The sequence below is a fragment of the Protopterus annectens genome, chromosome 6.part0, assembly GCF_019279795.1.
Source record: "Protopterus annectens isolate FY-2018-M chromosome 6.part0, PAN1.0, whole genome shotgun sequence".
In the NCBI taxonomy this organism is placed as follows: Eukaryota; Metazoa; Chordata; order Ceratodontiformes; family Protopteridae; genus Protopterus; species Protopterus annectens.
In genome coordinates this window covers 1,970,696,148-1,970,713,719 of record NC_056737.1, presented here as the reverse complement: position 1 = coordinate 1,970,713,719, position 17,572 = coordinate 1,970,696,148, and the positions used below count along the sequence as shown (strand labels likewise).

Sequence of the window (17,572 nt, the reverse complement as noted above, 5' to 3'; positions counted from 1 at the left end):
TGTTTCTGTTTTATTGGAACCAAAGCTTTTCTCACAGGGCCTCTACTGGTTCAGTAAGCAGTCAGACTTTCCTGGCAAATAAATAATAAGAATAAAATAAGTACATAAAAAATGAAAGTAGTCAACAATAATTTAAGTCTTCTTTGCAAAATGTGTATTTTGAGGACTGCAGTAATATCACCACCTTAAAATATTTATAAGTAAACCAGAAGCAACATCAGAAAGTGACAGATTACAGAAGTAAACTCAAGATATTTTAATGTGGAGCAACAAAACTTTTGTTTTTTAGAAAGCAGTTTATTAAGCACAAATGGCATTTAATACATAATCATTTCATCTGAAAACAGTTTATGCAATTCAAAAAAATGCAACAGTATTAAAGGCTTGGTGACAGGATTCATAATGGCACAATAAAAATGATGCAGCAAGTTTCAGAGAATTAAAATTAAGACAATTTTAAGAACACTTAAGTTTACAAACACTTGGTAATCTATCTACAACCTAAAAAAATCCTGGAAAGAACAGCAACTTATTAGTACTAGGACTACCTAAATGTTTAGTAGCACCAGTTAAAGCTTAGCAGCTGCTTAGCAGCTAACAGATTGGGTAAAGCTTTGTAACAAGTTCAGTGCAACATGTAACATTTTGGAAAGTACTGTTCTTACAGAGCGAGTTTAACTTACTACAGCCAGACAAAATGTAATATGGAGATGTTCCATAAACAGCATGGTCAATTACGGAATGAATGCAGGTATGCCATGAGTGTGCGATGCATTGCAATGTGCCATGTTCACATTTCTGAAGTCCTAATGCCATAATGAGTTGCAAGTGCAGTATCAATACAAGATGACAGTTAAGTTCATTCTATTAGCTGTCAGGGGAAGAAGTTGCTGGTTGTTCTTTCTGCTGTTGCTGTATCTTCTCATGCTGTTGCTGTCTTTTCAGACTAATTGACTTTATTTTCTCTCTGATGTGTTCTGCAGTAGATGCCATGTCACTTGGGCTTCCAAAGTACTGTTCAGTTCTGTAACAATAAAACAATGACGGTGCTTATTAGTAAAGTCAGTCATAAAAATGTAAAAGCAAGTGAAACACTAACCAGATTTACATGCAATACCAAATAATCAGTTACTTCCTGTAACCATTTTTTTGAAACTTACACACAGCCTAACATCTAGGGCACATAGCTTGTAGGTCACCACCCATCTTGAATGTGAGTAAAACAGCAATATGGTCAAGCTACTATGATTTTACTGAAGCATTCTTAAATACAACACAAATTTCATAAAACTACATGTGCCATATGACTAACATGCTTCTATTAAGTTTCATTTCTTAAAAAAGTACAAAATGCATAAGGCCATAACAGTAAATCTCCAACACAGTGTCTCCTACAGAAGCAACACCTGGGCCTCTACCTACTAATAGCAACAGTCACCCCATCTTTCAAGCAATTTAGTCTTTTTTTTTTTTTGTTACTCGTGTAACACCAGCCTCCAGCTGTTGTTGCACTAATGTGTTCCAAAAATTAGAATCCAGTGATCCTCTCTATTATTTTAACTGTTAAACAGCTATGTGCACAAACACGGAGACCCTTATTAACCACAAAAAGGACCAAAAGACATTTACAACAACATAAAAATATGTCATGGTTAATTATAAATAAAAAAAGTTTAAAGAGTAAATAAATAAACAAAATAAACCATAACATGTACAACTAGCTAACTGTGAATTTTTAATTACTAATTTTGGAGGGCCCTTGTGCTTGCTGAACATCTATCCAATAACAATCACTTTGCTTATTAATTCCCTAATGACAGCTGATTTTGGAATAGCTATCACCCAAGTAGCTATCAGAGGATCTTGATATGTACTCCACCATCCCCCACATATGACTGCAAAAGAATATAATATCAGTAATATTTACATAAATGACAGAGTAAAGAATAGTTGTGTAAGAACTTACCATAACCTTAGATGTCCTTCTCATCCATGTTGCAGTATTGATAACACTAGGGAGGTGGCTGTCTGCAGCACCGAACATCTCGCCAGTATCCCAAAGTCTTAGGATAGGGGGTATGTGTGACGTTACATGTCAGAGCCATAAACTGACATATGCTATAAATGTGACGTCTGCACGTACCAAACTCAGAACTGATTGCCGCATACAGTAGTACTCCTGGGAAGCTAGAAGAAAAGGAAGCTTTTTAGACCTACACAGACCACCAGTCAAGTTGGTAAGAACATTTTAGAGGTATGATGCAGCTGCTGTTGTGCCCTATTTGGATATACAGACTCCAGGGAAATCCCACACACGAAAGGATAAACAAATGAAAGAGGAGGTTGGAGGGGAGACTAAATAATGCAATATGGAAGAGAAAAACATCTAAGGTTATGGTAAGTTCTTACACAACTATTCTATGTCCTTCTATTCTCATGTTGCAGTATTCATAACGTAGGGAGAGTAACAAAGCTTTAGGTAGGAGCCTGGGAGGCAGGGTTGATGAGACCCTATAAAATTGACCTTGCAAACCCAGCTCTGGCTCTAGAATCAAATCTAGTTTATAATGACTGGTGAAAGTATGTACAGAAGACCAAGTGGCCATATCCAGAATGGAAGCATAGTCAGCATCCCTAAAAAGGCTGTTGAAATGCAGCTGCTCTAGTAGAGTGAGCTCTCACATTGGAATTCAATTATTTTCCATGAAAGGAGTAGCAAAAAGCGATTGCCTTAGAAATCCATTACGCAATTGTCTATTTTGACACTACCTTCCCCTAGCCTTAGGGTGAAAGACAAAAATCTGATCAGACTTTCTAATGGATTTGGTCTTGCCCAGGTAATACCTTAGTTGTCTATAACATCCAAGGAATGCAAAGTTCTTTCTGAGGAGTTTTGAGGTTGAGGGAAAAAAACAGGGAGATTAATGGTCTGATTCAAGCAGAGCTCATTAAACACCTTAGGCATGAAAGAAGGATTGGTCTTGAGGGAGATCCTGTCTCTATGGAAGATAAGGTAAGGAGGAGTGGCCATAAGGGCTTGGCTTTCAGAGACCCTCCTGGCGGATGTTAAGGGCTACCAGCAGTACTGTTTTCCAAGTACATAGTTTAAGTGATGCTAAATGGTCTGGTTCAAAGGGATAGTATGAGTTTTTCTAGCACAAAATTAAGATCCAAAGATGGAGGGATAGGTCTACGAGGTGGTCTGATATGAAGAAGCCCTTTGAAGAAGAGTTTTATCTCTAACCTGGATGCCAAAAGAGGTACCAAAGGAAGGCAGGCGGAGATGGCTGACAAATGCACTTTTACAGAAGAGTAGGTCAGGCCTGACTGTAGAAGCTCACACAAGTAAAAAAAGGACCATGGGTACTGGAACAAGAAAAGGGTCCTCTTTGTTCTTGAGATACCACCTGGAGAATATTTTCCATTTTGATACATAATTTCTCCTGGTACTAGGTTTCCTGGCCTCCTGCAGGACATTGAGTACGTCCTCTGAAAACAGGTGTCTGAAGGGTATCAAAATTCTATCACACAGAGGGTCAGTTTGAGGTTGAGCACCTGATGGTGGATGAGGGACCCCCTGTCCTGTGTGTGTAGGTTGAATCGGTGAGGTAACCTGTGGTGATTGCCCTTGGCTAATAGGGGGTCACCAGCAGGATTTTTGGTTTGTCCCTTTGGATCTTCAGAAGGACTTTTTGAATCAGTATGAAGGAGAGAAAGCATAAAGAGACATCCCGTTCCATGAAAAAAAGAAGGCATCCACCTTTCAAGGTTGTGGATGTGAGTTTCTGCTGCAAAACAGAGGAATTTGTCTGTTCTGGGAGGAGGCAAACAGATCTGCCTGTGGAATACCCCACCTGTGAATAAGACTCAAGAACACCTCCCTGTGAAGCATCCACTCGTTAGACGGTGGTGAGGTTCTGCTGAGTGTGTCTGCCATGACATTCTCTGCTGAATGAATGTATAGAGCTTGCAGGTGAATGTGCAGTTTTGCTACTAGGGACCAAATCTGAATTGCAAAGGTGCAAGGTGGATAGGACCTTGTCCCTCCCTGCTTGTTGATAAACCACAGGACAGTCATATTGTCTGTGACTACCTTCAAAGTGCCTGGTAGGAGAACTTGTTGGAATATTTGTAGCGCCAAGAGAAGGGCCCTTAGATCTTTGATACTGATGTAGTCTCTGTCTCTGGGTGGACCACTCCACCTGAACTTTGTTCTGGCTGCTGTTGTTTTCCATAACAGCTCCCCAAATCAGATCTGATGCAACTGTGAAGAGGTGTTGGAAAGGTGGAGGGATCTGCAAGGGTATCCCCTGATTGAGGTTGATGGAAGAAATCCACTATGCCAGCTCCTTTTCTAAGCATGGGAGAAGAGGGAGCATAACATCCAGAGGATGGGAGTGCTGGTGCCACAAATTCTTCAAAATCCACTGGAACTTTCTCATATGCAGCCTTGCAAAGCGAAGCATGGGAATCAAGGATGCCATGTTCATAGTTTCATAGGTAGGTACTAGGCTACGTAAGCCTAGCCAACAAGGTTCCCTGGCTTACACCACCCAAGAAAGTTATTTTCCTGTGCCACTGTCGAGCAAAGACACAGAAGTGATCCCGGGGTGTATTTCCTATTTCCCATCCACTCATCAAGATTTTTCTTGAAGAGTGCTAATGAAGAACTTTGCTTGACATAGATGGGTAGCTTGTTCCAGAGTATGGGAAGTCTCTGGGACAAGAATCTATCCCTCCAGCATGTCCTGTTTATTGTGGTGACAAGGTTTAGGTCCCTAGAGCGTGTAGCTCAGAAGGATTGGGATTTCTTTAGGTGTAGCATGTCCAACAGCTCTGGGTTTGACATAGCTATATATGATAGGCAGAGATCACCTTAGAGTAGGTGATATGCTACGGAGTAAATCTTGAGTTTTTTGAGGCAGTGTAGGGCATTTGTTTGAGGCCAGTAATCCTCTTTGTGAGGTACTTCTGTAGCCTTTCCAGCTGCTGCAGATGTCTTGTGAGGTGCATTCCAAAAGGGTCGTTGTACTCTATAATGGGTCTAATGAGTGTCGACTAGAGGGGAACAATGACCTCTTTTTTCCTGGATGAGAACCCTTTTATGATGGTGTGCCACGTAGAAGGACTTCCTGACTACTGTGGCGATGTGACTATCAAAGTAGAGACTACTGTCCCCCTGGGTCCCAAGGTCTCTTATTACACATTAGGTGTTAAATAGATTGCTGCCTATGTGGTAGTTCATGGGTAAAGAGTTTTTACCAAAGGGGATGACACTTCACTTTTTGGCATTGAGTTTGAGGCCATGGCTCTGACACCAGGCATCTGTCTCAGCGATGCCCTTCTGTAGGATGTCCACATCATTTGGAGACTTGACTATGGCTCCTAGTTTGCAGTCATCTGCGAACTTCATTAGCCAGAGGCCTTCTATGTTAGCCTGTACTTCAGAAGTAGATACCAAAGAGGAGAGGTCCCAGGACGGAACCCTGTGGTACTTCACTTGTCACTGCTTTGAGGTCAGATTTGGAATCTGCAACTTTTACAGTGTGGGTTCTGTCAGTGAGCCAGTTGGCAACCCATCTTGTGACGTAGGGATTTATACATAGTTTAGTGAGCTTAGCTATAATTCCAGAATAGGAGATGGTGTCGAAAGCCTTGGCGAGGTCAAGATAGGCTGTGTGAACCACCTTACCCTCATCTATGGCTTTGGTGACTGCCTCAAAGAAGTTGATCAGGTTCAGGAGGCATGATCTGCCTTTCACAAACCCGAACTGGGTGGGATCCAGAGTTTGGAGGTTACCAATGTCTTTGTTTATGAGTTCCATGATGATAAATTCCATGGTCTTGCAAACCAGGCTCGTCAGGCTAATAGGTTGATAGTTCCCGGGATCAGTGGTGGCTCCCCCTTTGTGGAGTGGGATAACTGTTGCTGTGCACCATTCAGTGGGCACAAAGCCTGATGCAAGGCTATTGTTGAACATGGTTCTTAAGTGGGGAGCCAGTTCGTTCTGAAGTTTGTGTAAAACGTAGCCTGAGATGTTGTCCGGTCCCATGGATGCTGTGTTTTTGGCTTTAGAGAGTGCAGCTTCTACCTACGTAGCTGTGATTACAGGGACTCTGCATTCTTCCTGTATAGATATGGGCCCTTTAGGGGTTGAGGGGGGCTAAAGTTAGCACTGAAGCCATCTGCCAGGATGTTGGCAATATCAGCTGGTTCTGTAATTTTCATGCCGTTGTGCTGTAACTCAGAGGAGATCTGGGTGTTGCCATCGAGATTTTTAACATAGCTATAGAATGCTTTGTGGTTGTCCTTAGAATTAGTGGTGATTTTGTTTTCATAGCTAGCTTTGGTGGATCTTATAAGGGATCTCAGCTTCTTACTGAAGCTGACCAGGGAGCTCCTCCACTCATGGGATTTGACTCTCTTTTGCAACAGTTTCCTCCTTCTGCTGTACAGTTTGTTTATGGCAGGGGACCACCAGATTGGCTTCCTTTTTTTGGAGGATAGCATCTTGGTTCTGTTTGGGATAGCACGATCCATGCACTTGTGTAAGTGCTTATAGAGTGCATTTGTGTAGGATTCAGCAGTTGTAACTGTATTGTCCATCTGCATGGGTGTCATGAAGTTCACCACTTCTGTCTTAAGAAGCATGAAGTTGGCTTTGGAGAATTTTTTTTACCGTGGTTTCCTTAATATGGGGTGGGGGCGGGATGTGAATATCAAGGGTGATTAGCTTATGGTCGGATTGAACCAACGAGGAGTTGACTTCAGGTGTGGTAATAACTAGGTCTAGGATATTGTTGCCCCTGGTGGGGGTGTGGATAAGTTGATCCAGGGCATTGGAGTTTATGAATTCCAGAAAGCATTGAGCTAAGGAGTTGGTACACGAGTTTTCCCAGTTAATGGTGGGGTAGTTGAAGTCGCCCATTATTAGGGTGTTTGGTTGAACACTAACATTTTCCAGTACATCAAGAAAAGGGGAGTGGGAATCCTGGGGCATGATGGGGGATCTGTAGCAAGCTACAATTTGGATTGCAGTTTTGCCCAGAGTTAGTTGCACTTGGATAACCTCGGATGCATTATGCTGAGCAACTAGCCTGGAGGTGTGGATATCCTTAATGAATATGGACACACCTCCGCCTTTGATGTTTCGGTCCAGGTTACATGGCCAAAAAGTGTGGTATGAGTTATAGCCTGGTAGTGCAGGGGTGCTCTCTGGAGCCTTGAACCAGGTCTCAGTCACTGCACATATATCGATGTTCTCCATTTTAAGGAGTGCCTCGAATGAGTACATTTTCAGATTTAGACTTCTAACATTGAGTAGCATTACCCTCAGTTTTTGCTTGCCTGTTACAGTGGTGAATTTGTTATTTGAAACTTGCCTACAAAAGGCACTATAGGGGCAGCAAGAGCCTTAGCCAGTATCCAGAATCCCGGGGGAGACAGTTGCAGGCCATCTGTGGCAAAGCATCGTGGTCTGTCGACCATGTCATCCCAAGCAGACAGATACTGGATCCCCTTAGAATGACACCAGAAGTTTAGCCAATTGTTGAAGTCAATCATTTTGACCTTGTACTGCAATATCATTCTGGGTGATGGCAGAATGCTACTCAGGGCTAGGGTCATACCTGCCTGGGCTACAGGATCTGAGAGCTCTTCCATGTCTCTTTTCATGTAGTCCAGGGAGGTACGGATCAGGTCATTCACACCAACATGGACAATGACAGAGTCATATTTGTACCTGTTGTGGAGTGACCTGAGTGCGTGGGTTATGTGGTGGATCCTGGCACCCGACAGTAACCTTCTCCTTATTTAGTCTGGTGAGTGGGACATCAGTGTGCCTGACTATAGAGTCACCTATGACTAAGTGTGTTGGGTACATTGTTTTGCCTTATTGGCTGTGGTTGAGTGGCACACTGAGTCTGTGGGCTATGTGTCATTTGGGTTGTGCTGGGGGATAGAGGTTGCTTGCGTTTCTGCTTTGGAGGTCTCTGTTGTTTAGACAGATTATTATTGAGAGCCTCTACGAATGTTTTTGTGTTACTATGTGTGGATTTTGGTGGTGAAGATTTAGTGAGACTATGTGATGAGTGTGGTGCGGTGCAAATGTTTACCTTCTCCTCATGACTGTCAAGTTCAGTCTTGGTTGGAGAGAGCTTTATCTCCAGTTTGGCTAGATAAGTACCTCTCTCACAGATTGTAGTGTTGGGTGGTAGGAGGAGAGGGTTGTCTGTGTACATGAGGCAATTTCTACATTGCCTCAAGATGCCCAGATTCATCAGATAGACAGGACAGAACACTGGGAGCTGACCCTTGGACATGCCTGAATAAAAAACTACTTTCCTCTAGATAAGTGAGGAAAGTGAGTACAAGAGCTGTTTTTCTCTAAGCACTTGAGAAAAGTAAGTACAAAAACTGTTTTCCTCTAGTTAATGAGGAAGGCTGAGTGCTATAGTAATTAGTAGCTTATTTAGTGGTTACAAGTTCTGAACAAGTGATGAGCACGAATAAGCAAATTTAAGTGCTAAAACTAAGAATCTATATCTGCACTAGACGAGTTACAGGACAGAAACAAGTGCAAATGCAAGCTTTCAAATCAGAAAGTTGAGAGAGATGGAAGAGATTGCCCAAACGGCCAATAACTACACTTTCTGGGCCAGAACCACTCCTTATGGGGTAGACAAGGTTACCTAGTGCTTACCACTCCCACTCATAAGCTAGAAGGCTTCCCTCAAACACAGAAAGGCTTGGGGGGGTTAGGAGCTTACATACAGTCCTGGATACAGCAAATCTATATCTGGAACACTAGTTACAGGAAAGGTAGGAAACAGGCTTACAGTTTTTTTTTTTTTTTTTTTACAGAAAAGTAGCAAAAACAGTAGTAAAAACAATTCACATGCAGTGCAAGCTTGCACACTTGAGTATGTAGCAATATTAGACCAAACACAGTTTAAAAATGCAATTAAATTAAAAAGGACTAAAAGCAAGTGCAGAGTTTAATATGTAGAATGTGGTAAAGAGATGGGACTGGGAGAGTATCCCAGATCAAATCTACAGTGAGGCGGGCAACTGCAAAAGCCACCAAATTTAAACTACAAGCCAAAAATAGGGAGGGTGGGTAGGACAAAACAGTTTCAACGGAGATCTAAGCAACAACTAACAGTACAAACTCTAAAACCAAAAAAATATAGTCAGCTCTGTATATTTGCAGATAGATTGGAAAGCAGTCTCTCAGAACACAGGTTCCAGCAATTAAATGCAAGCTGTTACTAACAGGTCTAAATTTTAGGCAAGTGATCTTTGAGTTAGACAACACACAAGCTGTAAAAACCAGTTATACCAACTGAAGACACGGCAGAAAATAGGGGGGGGGGGGACAGTTTCAACAGAGATCTAAGCAACAACTAAAAGTACAAACTTTAAAACCAAAAAATATACTCAACTCTGTATATTTGCAGATAGATTGGAAAGCAGTCTCTCAGAACACAGGTTCCAGCAATTAAATGCAGGCTGTTACTACTAGGTCTAATTTTATGCAAGTGATGCTTGAGATGGACAACACACAAGCTGCAAAATCCAGTTATAACAACTGAAGACACTGCAGAAAATGGGGGGGGGCAGTTTCAACAGAGATCTAAGCAACAACTAAAGTACAGTTGTGTACACTTACCATAAATGTAGATGTTTGAGTGTATTCACTGTTGCAGTCATTACATTTGGGTAATCTGCTGGCAGGTTGCTCTCAGTCGGCCTGAATTCCAAAGTCCTGGGTCCTGCGTCGGTTGCTGTCTCCTCTTCTATGACGTCAGGTCGTCAGGAGTATAAGACATGCAGCAGACGCCATTTTCTTTAGTTTTTCTTGCCCCAGATGTCAGGTGCCCCCAAAAAGGTAGCAAAATTATGTATATATAAATACATACATCAATATAAACTTTACCCTCATTTACAGGCAAATACACCACATAGGTTGTAGAAGATAGAGAAGGAAAGATAAACTCCAGAATGAAAGGGGGATGGCGGGTGGGTAACCTGGACTGCAACAGTGAATACACTTGAACATCTACATTTATGGTAAGTGTACACAACTGTGCTATGTTCTTCGTGTTTCACTGTTGCAGTCATTACATTTGGGTAGAATCCCAAAGCTATAGTTGAGTGGCTGGAGCTAAACAGCATTAGGAGCGGCTATAAGGCCATGCAAAACTGCAGTGGCAAAGCCTGCCCTGGACTTAGAGAGGCAAATGATAATGCTTTGTAAAGGTGTGAACTGAACTCCAAGTAGCAGCATCGAGAATATCTTTGGTTGGTACTCCTTTGAGAAAGGCTGCTGAAGTAGCTGCAGCTCTAGTGGAATGAGACCTAATGCCCTTGGGCACAGGTTTACCATGCTGTAAGTAGCAGAAACGTATGCAGTGGCTTATCCACTTTGATATGGCCTGCTTTGAAATAGCCTTTCCTTCTGATCCTGCAGCATATGCCACTAGTAATTGCTCAGTTTTTCTTTGAGCTTTAGTCCTGCTCAAGTAGAATCTCAGCTGTCTGTGCACGTCCAAGGAATGCAGAATTGTTTCCCCCTTGTTCTGCGGATTTGGATAAAAGGTTGGCAGATGAATAGTCTGGTTAAGAGCCACACTGGAAACCACCTTAGGCATAAATGTAGGATTTGTCCTTAGAAACACCCTGCCTGGGTAAAATATGATAAAAGGCTCTACAGCCATGAGGGCCTGTAGCTCTGAAACTCTTCTTAATGAAGTAATTGCTAGTAGCAGAGCTGTTTTCCATGATAAGAACTTTATATCAGCAGAAGCAGCTGGTTCAAATGGAGGCAGGGTGAGCTTTTCCAACACATAACTGAGGTCTCATGCAGGTATTGGTGAGCTTCTAGGAGGACTTAAATTTTTGGCTCCTCTAAGATACTGCTTTAGTAAAGGATGACAAAAGATTGGTAGCTCTGTATTGTAATGAGCCGAAATGGCAGAGGCATGAATTTTAATTGATGAAAAAGATAGGCCCTTGTCAAGCGTCTCAGTTAAATATTGTAATATCTGAGGAATATTTGGTTCTGCTGTATCAGTTCCTTGTGCTAGATTCCAAGCACAGAATCTCTTCCATTTATCAGCATAAGATTTTCTAGTACTAGGCCTTCTGGTTTCCAAAATGACATCCATCACAGCCTTACTAAGAGGCGTTGCTTGTATAACTATATGATCAGCCATGCTGCCAGGTTCAGTGTCTGGAGTTGATTGTGCAGGATCTGATTGTTTTGCTGGGACAGTAGTTGAGGTCTTTGAGGTAAGGTCCAAGCTGGGTATTGAGACAAGTTCCTTAGGACTGGGTACCAGTATTGGCGGGGCCAGTCCGGGGCAATTAGTATCATCTTTGGTTTCTCTTGTCTGACTTTTAGGAGGACCTTGGGAAGAAGAGGCAGAGGGGGAAAGGCGTAAACTAATAGGTTTTTCCAACTGAAGGATAGGGCATCCACTTTCCATGCTTGTCTGTGATAAGTCCTTGTGCAGAATCTTTTCAATTGATAATTTTGAGGAGAGGCAAATAGATCTATGTCTGGGTTCCCCCATTTCTTTGTTATCATGCTGAAGACTTGTGGATCTAGTTTCCACTCGTGAGGATCCATAAGGTTTCTGCTTAAATCGTCTGCCAGAGTATTTTGCTTTCCTGGCAGGAATTGAGCTTGAAGATGTATTTGGTAAGTCAAAGCTGTGTCCCACAGTGTCATGGCTAATCTGCAAAGGTGGTATGAGTGCGTGCCCCCCTGCTTGTTTATATACCACATGACCGTGGTGTTGCCCTGTCTTTATCAGTAGTTGTCCTGGATGAAGTAAGTCCTTGAAGGCTGTCAGGGCATTTTGAAGCGCTAGCATCTCTTTCTGGTTGATATGTAGATGTATTTGTTTTGGGGTCCATGTGCCCTGAATGCATCTTCCCACCATGTGGGCCCCCCAGGCATAATCTGATGTGTCTGTTGTTAAGGTTTCGTTTGCAGGGGGTAAAGTGAAGGCCCGTCCCATGTTTTGGTGACATGCCTTTGCCCACCATAGAAACTCCTCTTGTAGGCAGGGAATGAGAGGAAATATTGTTTCTAGACTGTGACAATGTTGACTCCATAAACTTTTTAGGTACCACTGAAGTTTCCACATATGCAGTCTTGCATATGGAATTAGTAGGATGCAGGATGCCATGAAGCCCAAAGCCTGCAGAAGTTGTCTTGCAGATAACTGGATTTTTGTTGCCATCAGTTTGAAGTAAGTAGTCAGTTGCCTTTGCTTGCCTGGCGTGAGGTAAGCCATCTGCGCAGTTGTATTCAAGCTTGCACCCAGGAATGTTATCTTTTGAGAGGGTACCAGTTGTGATTTTCTTTCATTTATTGTGTACCCTAGGCATGTTAGAAGCCTTTTCACAAATGCCAGGTGTTGAAGAAGAATGTCCTTGTTCTCAGCTTGAATGAGACAGTCTTCCAAGTAAGGATATATTTGGATACTTCTTTGTCTGCAATATGCAATTACTGGTGCCAGTCATTTTGTAAAGACCCTGGGCGCAGTAGATAAGCCAAAGGGCAGTGCAGAGAATTGGTAATGCATTAAGCCAGCCTTGAATCTGAGGTATCTTCTGCATGATTGTCTTACTGGGACATGCAGGTATGCCTCTTTTAGGTCTAATGTCACCAGCCAAGCATTCTTGCACAGCATGGGCAGAAGCTGCTGCAAAGTCAGCATTTTGAATTTTGGAATGTCCAGGTAGGTGTTCAAAATCGATAAATCCAGTATTGGCCACCAGGCCTTGTCCTTTCTGGGTACCAAGAACAGTCTTGAGTAAAAACCTTGTCCTTTTTCCTGTTCTGGTACTGGCTGAATGGCCCCCATATCCATGAGGGACGTAACCTGTTTCTGTGCCTCTGCCCACTGATTTTTTGGCAGCTCTGGCCAACCGTTTGCCAATGGAAAAGTATGGAAGTGGAATCTGTATCCCTGTGATACTATGTTTAGCATCCACTTGTCCTGGGTTATTAACTGCCAATTTTGAGCAAAAAGTGCTAATTTTCCCCCTAAGGATGCCACCAAAAGATAAGTGCTTGGTGCAGGTAGGGGGAAGTCATTGGGACTGTTTTCTGTAGGTTTGCGCTTTATCTCCTCCTGATTTGGAGGTAGAACCACCCCGTTGCTTTGACCTGTATGAGTCTTGCGCCTGGTATCTGGAACCCTTAGGGCATCTGGATTTGCCCCTTTGAGCTCTGTCTGACACAGGAAAGGACCAATTTTTTTTTGTAGGCCAGTGTAGGCCAGTGTCTACTGAATCTTGGTGGCTGCACTTGTAAAAAGTATTTTACAGTTTGCACAGACTTAGCTTTGTCTTCCATTTTCTTTAAAACCTCTTCTGCCTTAATTCCAAAAAGAATATCATGATGTAAGGGTGCATCTAACAATTTAGCTTTAAAATGATCAGGCAAATTTTGTTCTTTTAACCAGGCATGCCTCCTAATCACAGATCCAGTAACTGCGGCCCTGCAGGAGACCTCTAAAAAATCAAAACCACATTGCAAAGTATGCTTTCCAACCTGTTCAGCTGCATGCAATAATTCCTGCATTTCTTTACTTTCTGCACATTCAGAAATAGGTTCATAGGTTCATACGAGGGCTATCTGCCCTGGGGCAATTATAAGCCTAGCCCGATTCTGTATGGCTTACAACACCCCTTGATTTGAGTATACTGTGCCCTTTTTAAGGTTTAGTTTACTGTGCCTCTGTCTAATAGTGACACGGGAGTAATCCCTGGGACAAACCTATGATCCCCCATCCGCTTATCGAGATTCTTCTTGAAGAGATTCAGTGAGGTGCTCTGCCTCACATGAACTGGAATTCTATTCCAGAGCGAAGGGAGCCTCTGGGTTATGAACCTGTCCCTCCAGCAAGTTCTATTTATTTCTGTGCTGAGATTCAAGTCCCTCGAGCGTGTGGCTCTAAGGGATTTAGATTTACTGAGGTGGAGCATGTCTATTAATTCTGGATTTGACATAGCTTTGTATGTCAGGCATAGATCGCCTCGAAGTAGGCGGTATGCAACTGAGTAGACCTGGAGTTTTTTTAACCGAGCAGCATATGGCATCTGTTTGAGACCCTTGATCCTCTTGGTGAGATACTTTTGGGGTCTTTCTAATTGCTGCAGGTGTCGGGTAAGGTACATCCCAAAAGGGGCATTGTATTCTATTATGGGCCTGATGAGGGATGAATAAAGGGGCACAATTACCTCTCTTGATCTAGATGTGAAACCCTTCGTGATGAGGTGGGCTATGTAGAAGGTCTTTCTAACCACTTTGGCAATGTGGTTTTCAAAGGAGAGATTGCTATCAACTTGGGTCCCCAGGTCCCTAATAACTTTCTCTGTACTTAATGGGTTTCCGCCTATGTGGTAATTTGTGGGCACATTGTTTTGCCAAAGGGTATGACTATACATTTTTGGCATTTAGCTTTAAACCATGGTGCTGGCACCAGTTATCTGTCTCTGTGAGACCTTTTTGAAGGATGTTTGTGTCAGCTGGAGAGTTGATTATGGCCAGTTTGCAGTCGTCTGCGAACTTGGTGAGCCATAGTCCTCCCACGCTTGCCTGTACCTCCGAAAAGTATATACCGAACAAGAGTGGTCCCAGGACAGAACCCTGTGGGACGCCACTTGTGACCGGTTTCGAGTCTGACATGGCTCCAGCAACTCTCACTCTGTGGGTTCTGTCTTTGAGCCAGTTTGCGACCCATCTTGTGACATAGGGGTTTATATTTAAGCTGGACAGCTTATCTATGATGCCCGAGTGGGGTATTGTGTCAAATGCCTTTGCAAGGTCCAGATAGGCTGTGTGGACTACCTTCCCTTCATCTATGGCTTTGGTAACTGTTTCAAAGAAGTCAACCAGGTTCAAAAGGCAGGATCTGCCCTTGACAAAGCTGAACTGGGTAGGATCTAGTGTCTATAGGTCCCCAATGTCTTTGTTTATGAGCTCCATGATGATCCTCTGCATAGCCTTGCAGACTAAGCTAGTCAGGCTTATGGGGCGATAGTTTCCAGGGTCCGTAGAGGCTCCACCTTTGTGGAGTGGGACCACTGTTGCTGTACGCCATTCTGTGGGCACATATCCTGTAGTGAGGCTGAGATTGTATAGCTGTTTTATTTGAGGGATTAGTTCCTCTTGTAGTTCATGTAGGACGCAACCTGGGACGCCATCTGGTCCCATGGAAGCAGTGTTTTTTGCTTTGGAGAGGGCAGCCTTCACCTGAGCATCTGAGATGTTTGGGAGGCAGCCCTCTGCCGGGATAGATACTTGCTCTTTTGGGGGGGAAGGGGTGGAGAAGTTTGCACTGAACCTGTCTGCAAGGATATTGGCGATGTCTGTGGGTTCAGTGTATTTTTTGTCGTTTAGAATCACTCAGAACAAGTCTGGGAGTTGCATCCCAGGTTTCTAACATAACTGAAAAAAGCCTTATGATTGTCTTTGGTGTCCTGTGCAATTTTTCTCTCGAAGCTGGCCTTGGAGGATTTTATGAGAGATCGTAATTTTTTGCTAGTACTGATCAGAGATGCCTTCCCTATTAGGGATTTTGCTCTATCATGTAGTAGCTTCCTCCTTCTGTTGTACAGTTTATTTATGGCAGGGGTCCACCAGACTGGACGCCTGCCTTTGAATAATTGGGTCTTGGTTTTGTTTGGGATAGCATGATCCATGCATTCCTGGAGATGTCCGTAGAATGCATTTATATAGGATTCTGCAGTTTGGGCTGTAGTTTCCACTGGCCCTGGGGCCTTGAAGGATTCCACTGGTTTTGAGAAGTGAGAAGTTCGCTTTGAGAAGTTTTTCACTGTGGTTTTCTGGGCTGGGGGTGGGGTCGGGATGTGGACATCCAGTGAAATTAATTTATGGTCTGATCTTACCAATGAGGGATATACTTCTGGTGTGGAGCATAGAGTCCCCATGTTGGTAATGATCAGGTCTAGTATGTTGTCCCCTCTTGTGGGAGTGGTGACTAGTTGTTCCATGGCATTTGAGTTTATAATTTCCAGGAATCTTTGGGCTAAGGTGCTGGGGCTTGAGTAGTGCTTCCAGTCAATGTTTGGGTAGTTGAAGTCGCCCAATATAATGGTGTTCGGAGAGATATTCATGTTCTCCAATGTTTTCAGGAAAGCCGAATGGGATTCCTGACTTTGAGAGGGTGGTCTGTAGGATGCTATAAACTGAAAAGCAGTCTTGCCCACTGTTAGTTGCACATGAATGGTCTCCGATACTGCAATGCCACTAACCTGGAGGTGTGGATATCCTTGATAAATATGGAAACTCCCCTCCTTTTGTGGTTCGGTCCGGGTTTTGGGGCGAAAAGCATGATATGAGGTATAGCCTGGTAGTGCTGGGGTGCTCTCTGGAGCCTTGAATCAGGTTTCTGTCACTGCACATACATCAATGTTCTCCATACTGAGGAGAGCTTGAGCGTGCATCTTGAGGTTAAGACTTCTGGCGTTTAGCAGCATTACCCTTAGTTTCTTGTTCCTTGTGCTCTCTATGGGGGTGGGTTTGACCTTTGAGCCTTGCCTAAAAAGGCACTATGGGGTGGCAAGAGCCTTTGCCAATATCTGAAAGCCCAGTGGTGACAGGTGCAAGCCGTCCCTAGTGAAGCAACGTGGCTTGTCGAGCATGTCATCCCAGGCTGACAGACACTGGATCCCCTTTGAATGACACCAAAATTTCAGCCAATTGTTAAAATCGATCATTTTGTCTTTGTACTGTGGCATCATTCTAGGTGAGGGTAAGATGCTGCTCAAGGTCAGGGTCATACCAGCCTGGGCTACATGATCAGAGAGCTCCTCTATGTCTCTTTTCATGTAGTCCAGGGAGGTACTTCTCAGGTCATTCACACCAGCATGTACAATGACCGAGTCATATTTGTATTTGCTTTGGAGTGACCTGAGTGCTTGCGTTATGTGTCGGATCCTAGCACCCGACAGGCAGCTCACTGTGGCCTTCTCTTTATTCAGCCAGGTGAGTGGGACGTCAGTGTGTCTGACAATAAAGTCACCTATAACAAGAGTATCAGGTGTGTTATTCAGCCTTAAGGGCTGTGGCTGCTTGGCACACTGACTTTGTGGGTTATGTGTTGTGTGTGTTTTGTTTTGAGGTAGCGTTTGCTTGGATGTCTGCTTTGGAGGTCTCTGTTGCTTAGGTAGATTTTTATTTAGAGCCTCGAGTATGTTTTTGTGTATTTATGTGTTTGGTTCGCTGATGTGGTGGGACTATGTGATACTGGAATTGTGTTGTGTGAGGTTACCTTCTCCTCCTGACTGGTTTCACCAGTTTTGAGATGAGAGAGCTCAGCCTCCAGTTTGGCTAAATAGTTGCATCTCTCACATATATTTGTACCTGTTTGGAGGAGGAGAGGGTTGTCCGTGTACATGAGACAGTTGTAACATTGCCTCAAAATTCCCAGATTCACCAGCTGGACTGGAGAGGAAACCATTGACTGATCTTTGGACATGCTAGAGTAATAGGGAAACTGAATTTAAGACGGACCAATAGAGGACAGG

The 17,572-nt window shown here is 43.4% G+C and overlaps 1 protein-coding gene across 1 annotated transcript in view; it reads right to left on the bottom strand.

Moving 5' to 3' along the window:
- Positions 1–241: 241 nt before the first annotated feature.
- The window catches only part of SESTD1 (SEC14 and spectrin domain containing 1), a 1,957,182-nt gene continuing 1,939,851 nt past the window's right edge, over positions 242–17,572 (bottom strand). The window contains exon 21 of the mRNA XM_044075265.1: positions 242–1,024. Within this exon, the coding sequence (XP_043931200.1) occupies positions 868–1,024 (157 nt within the window). The 3' untranslated portion in view covers positions 242–867. The remainder of the gene's footprint in view (positions 1,025–17,572) is intronic.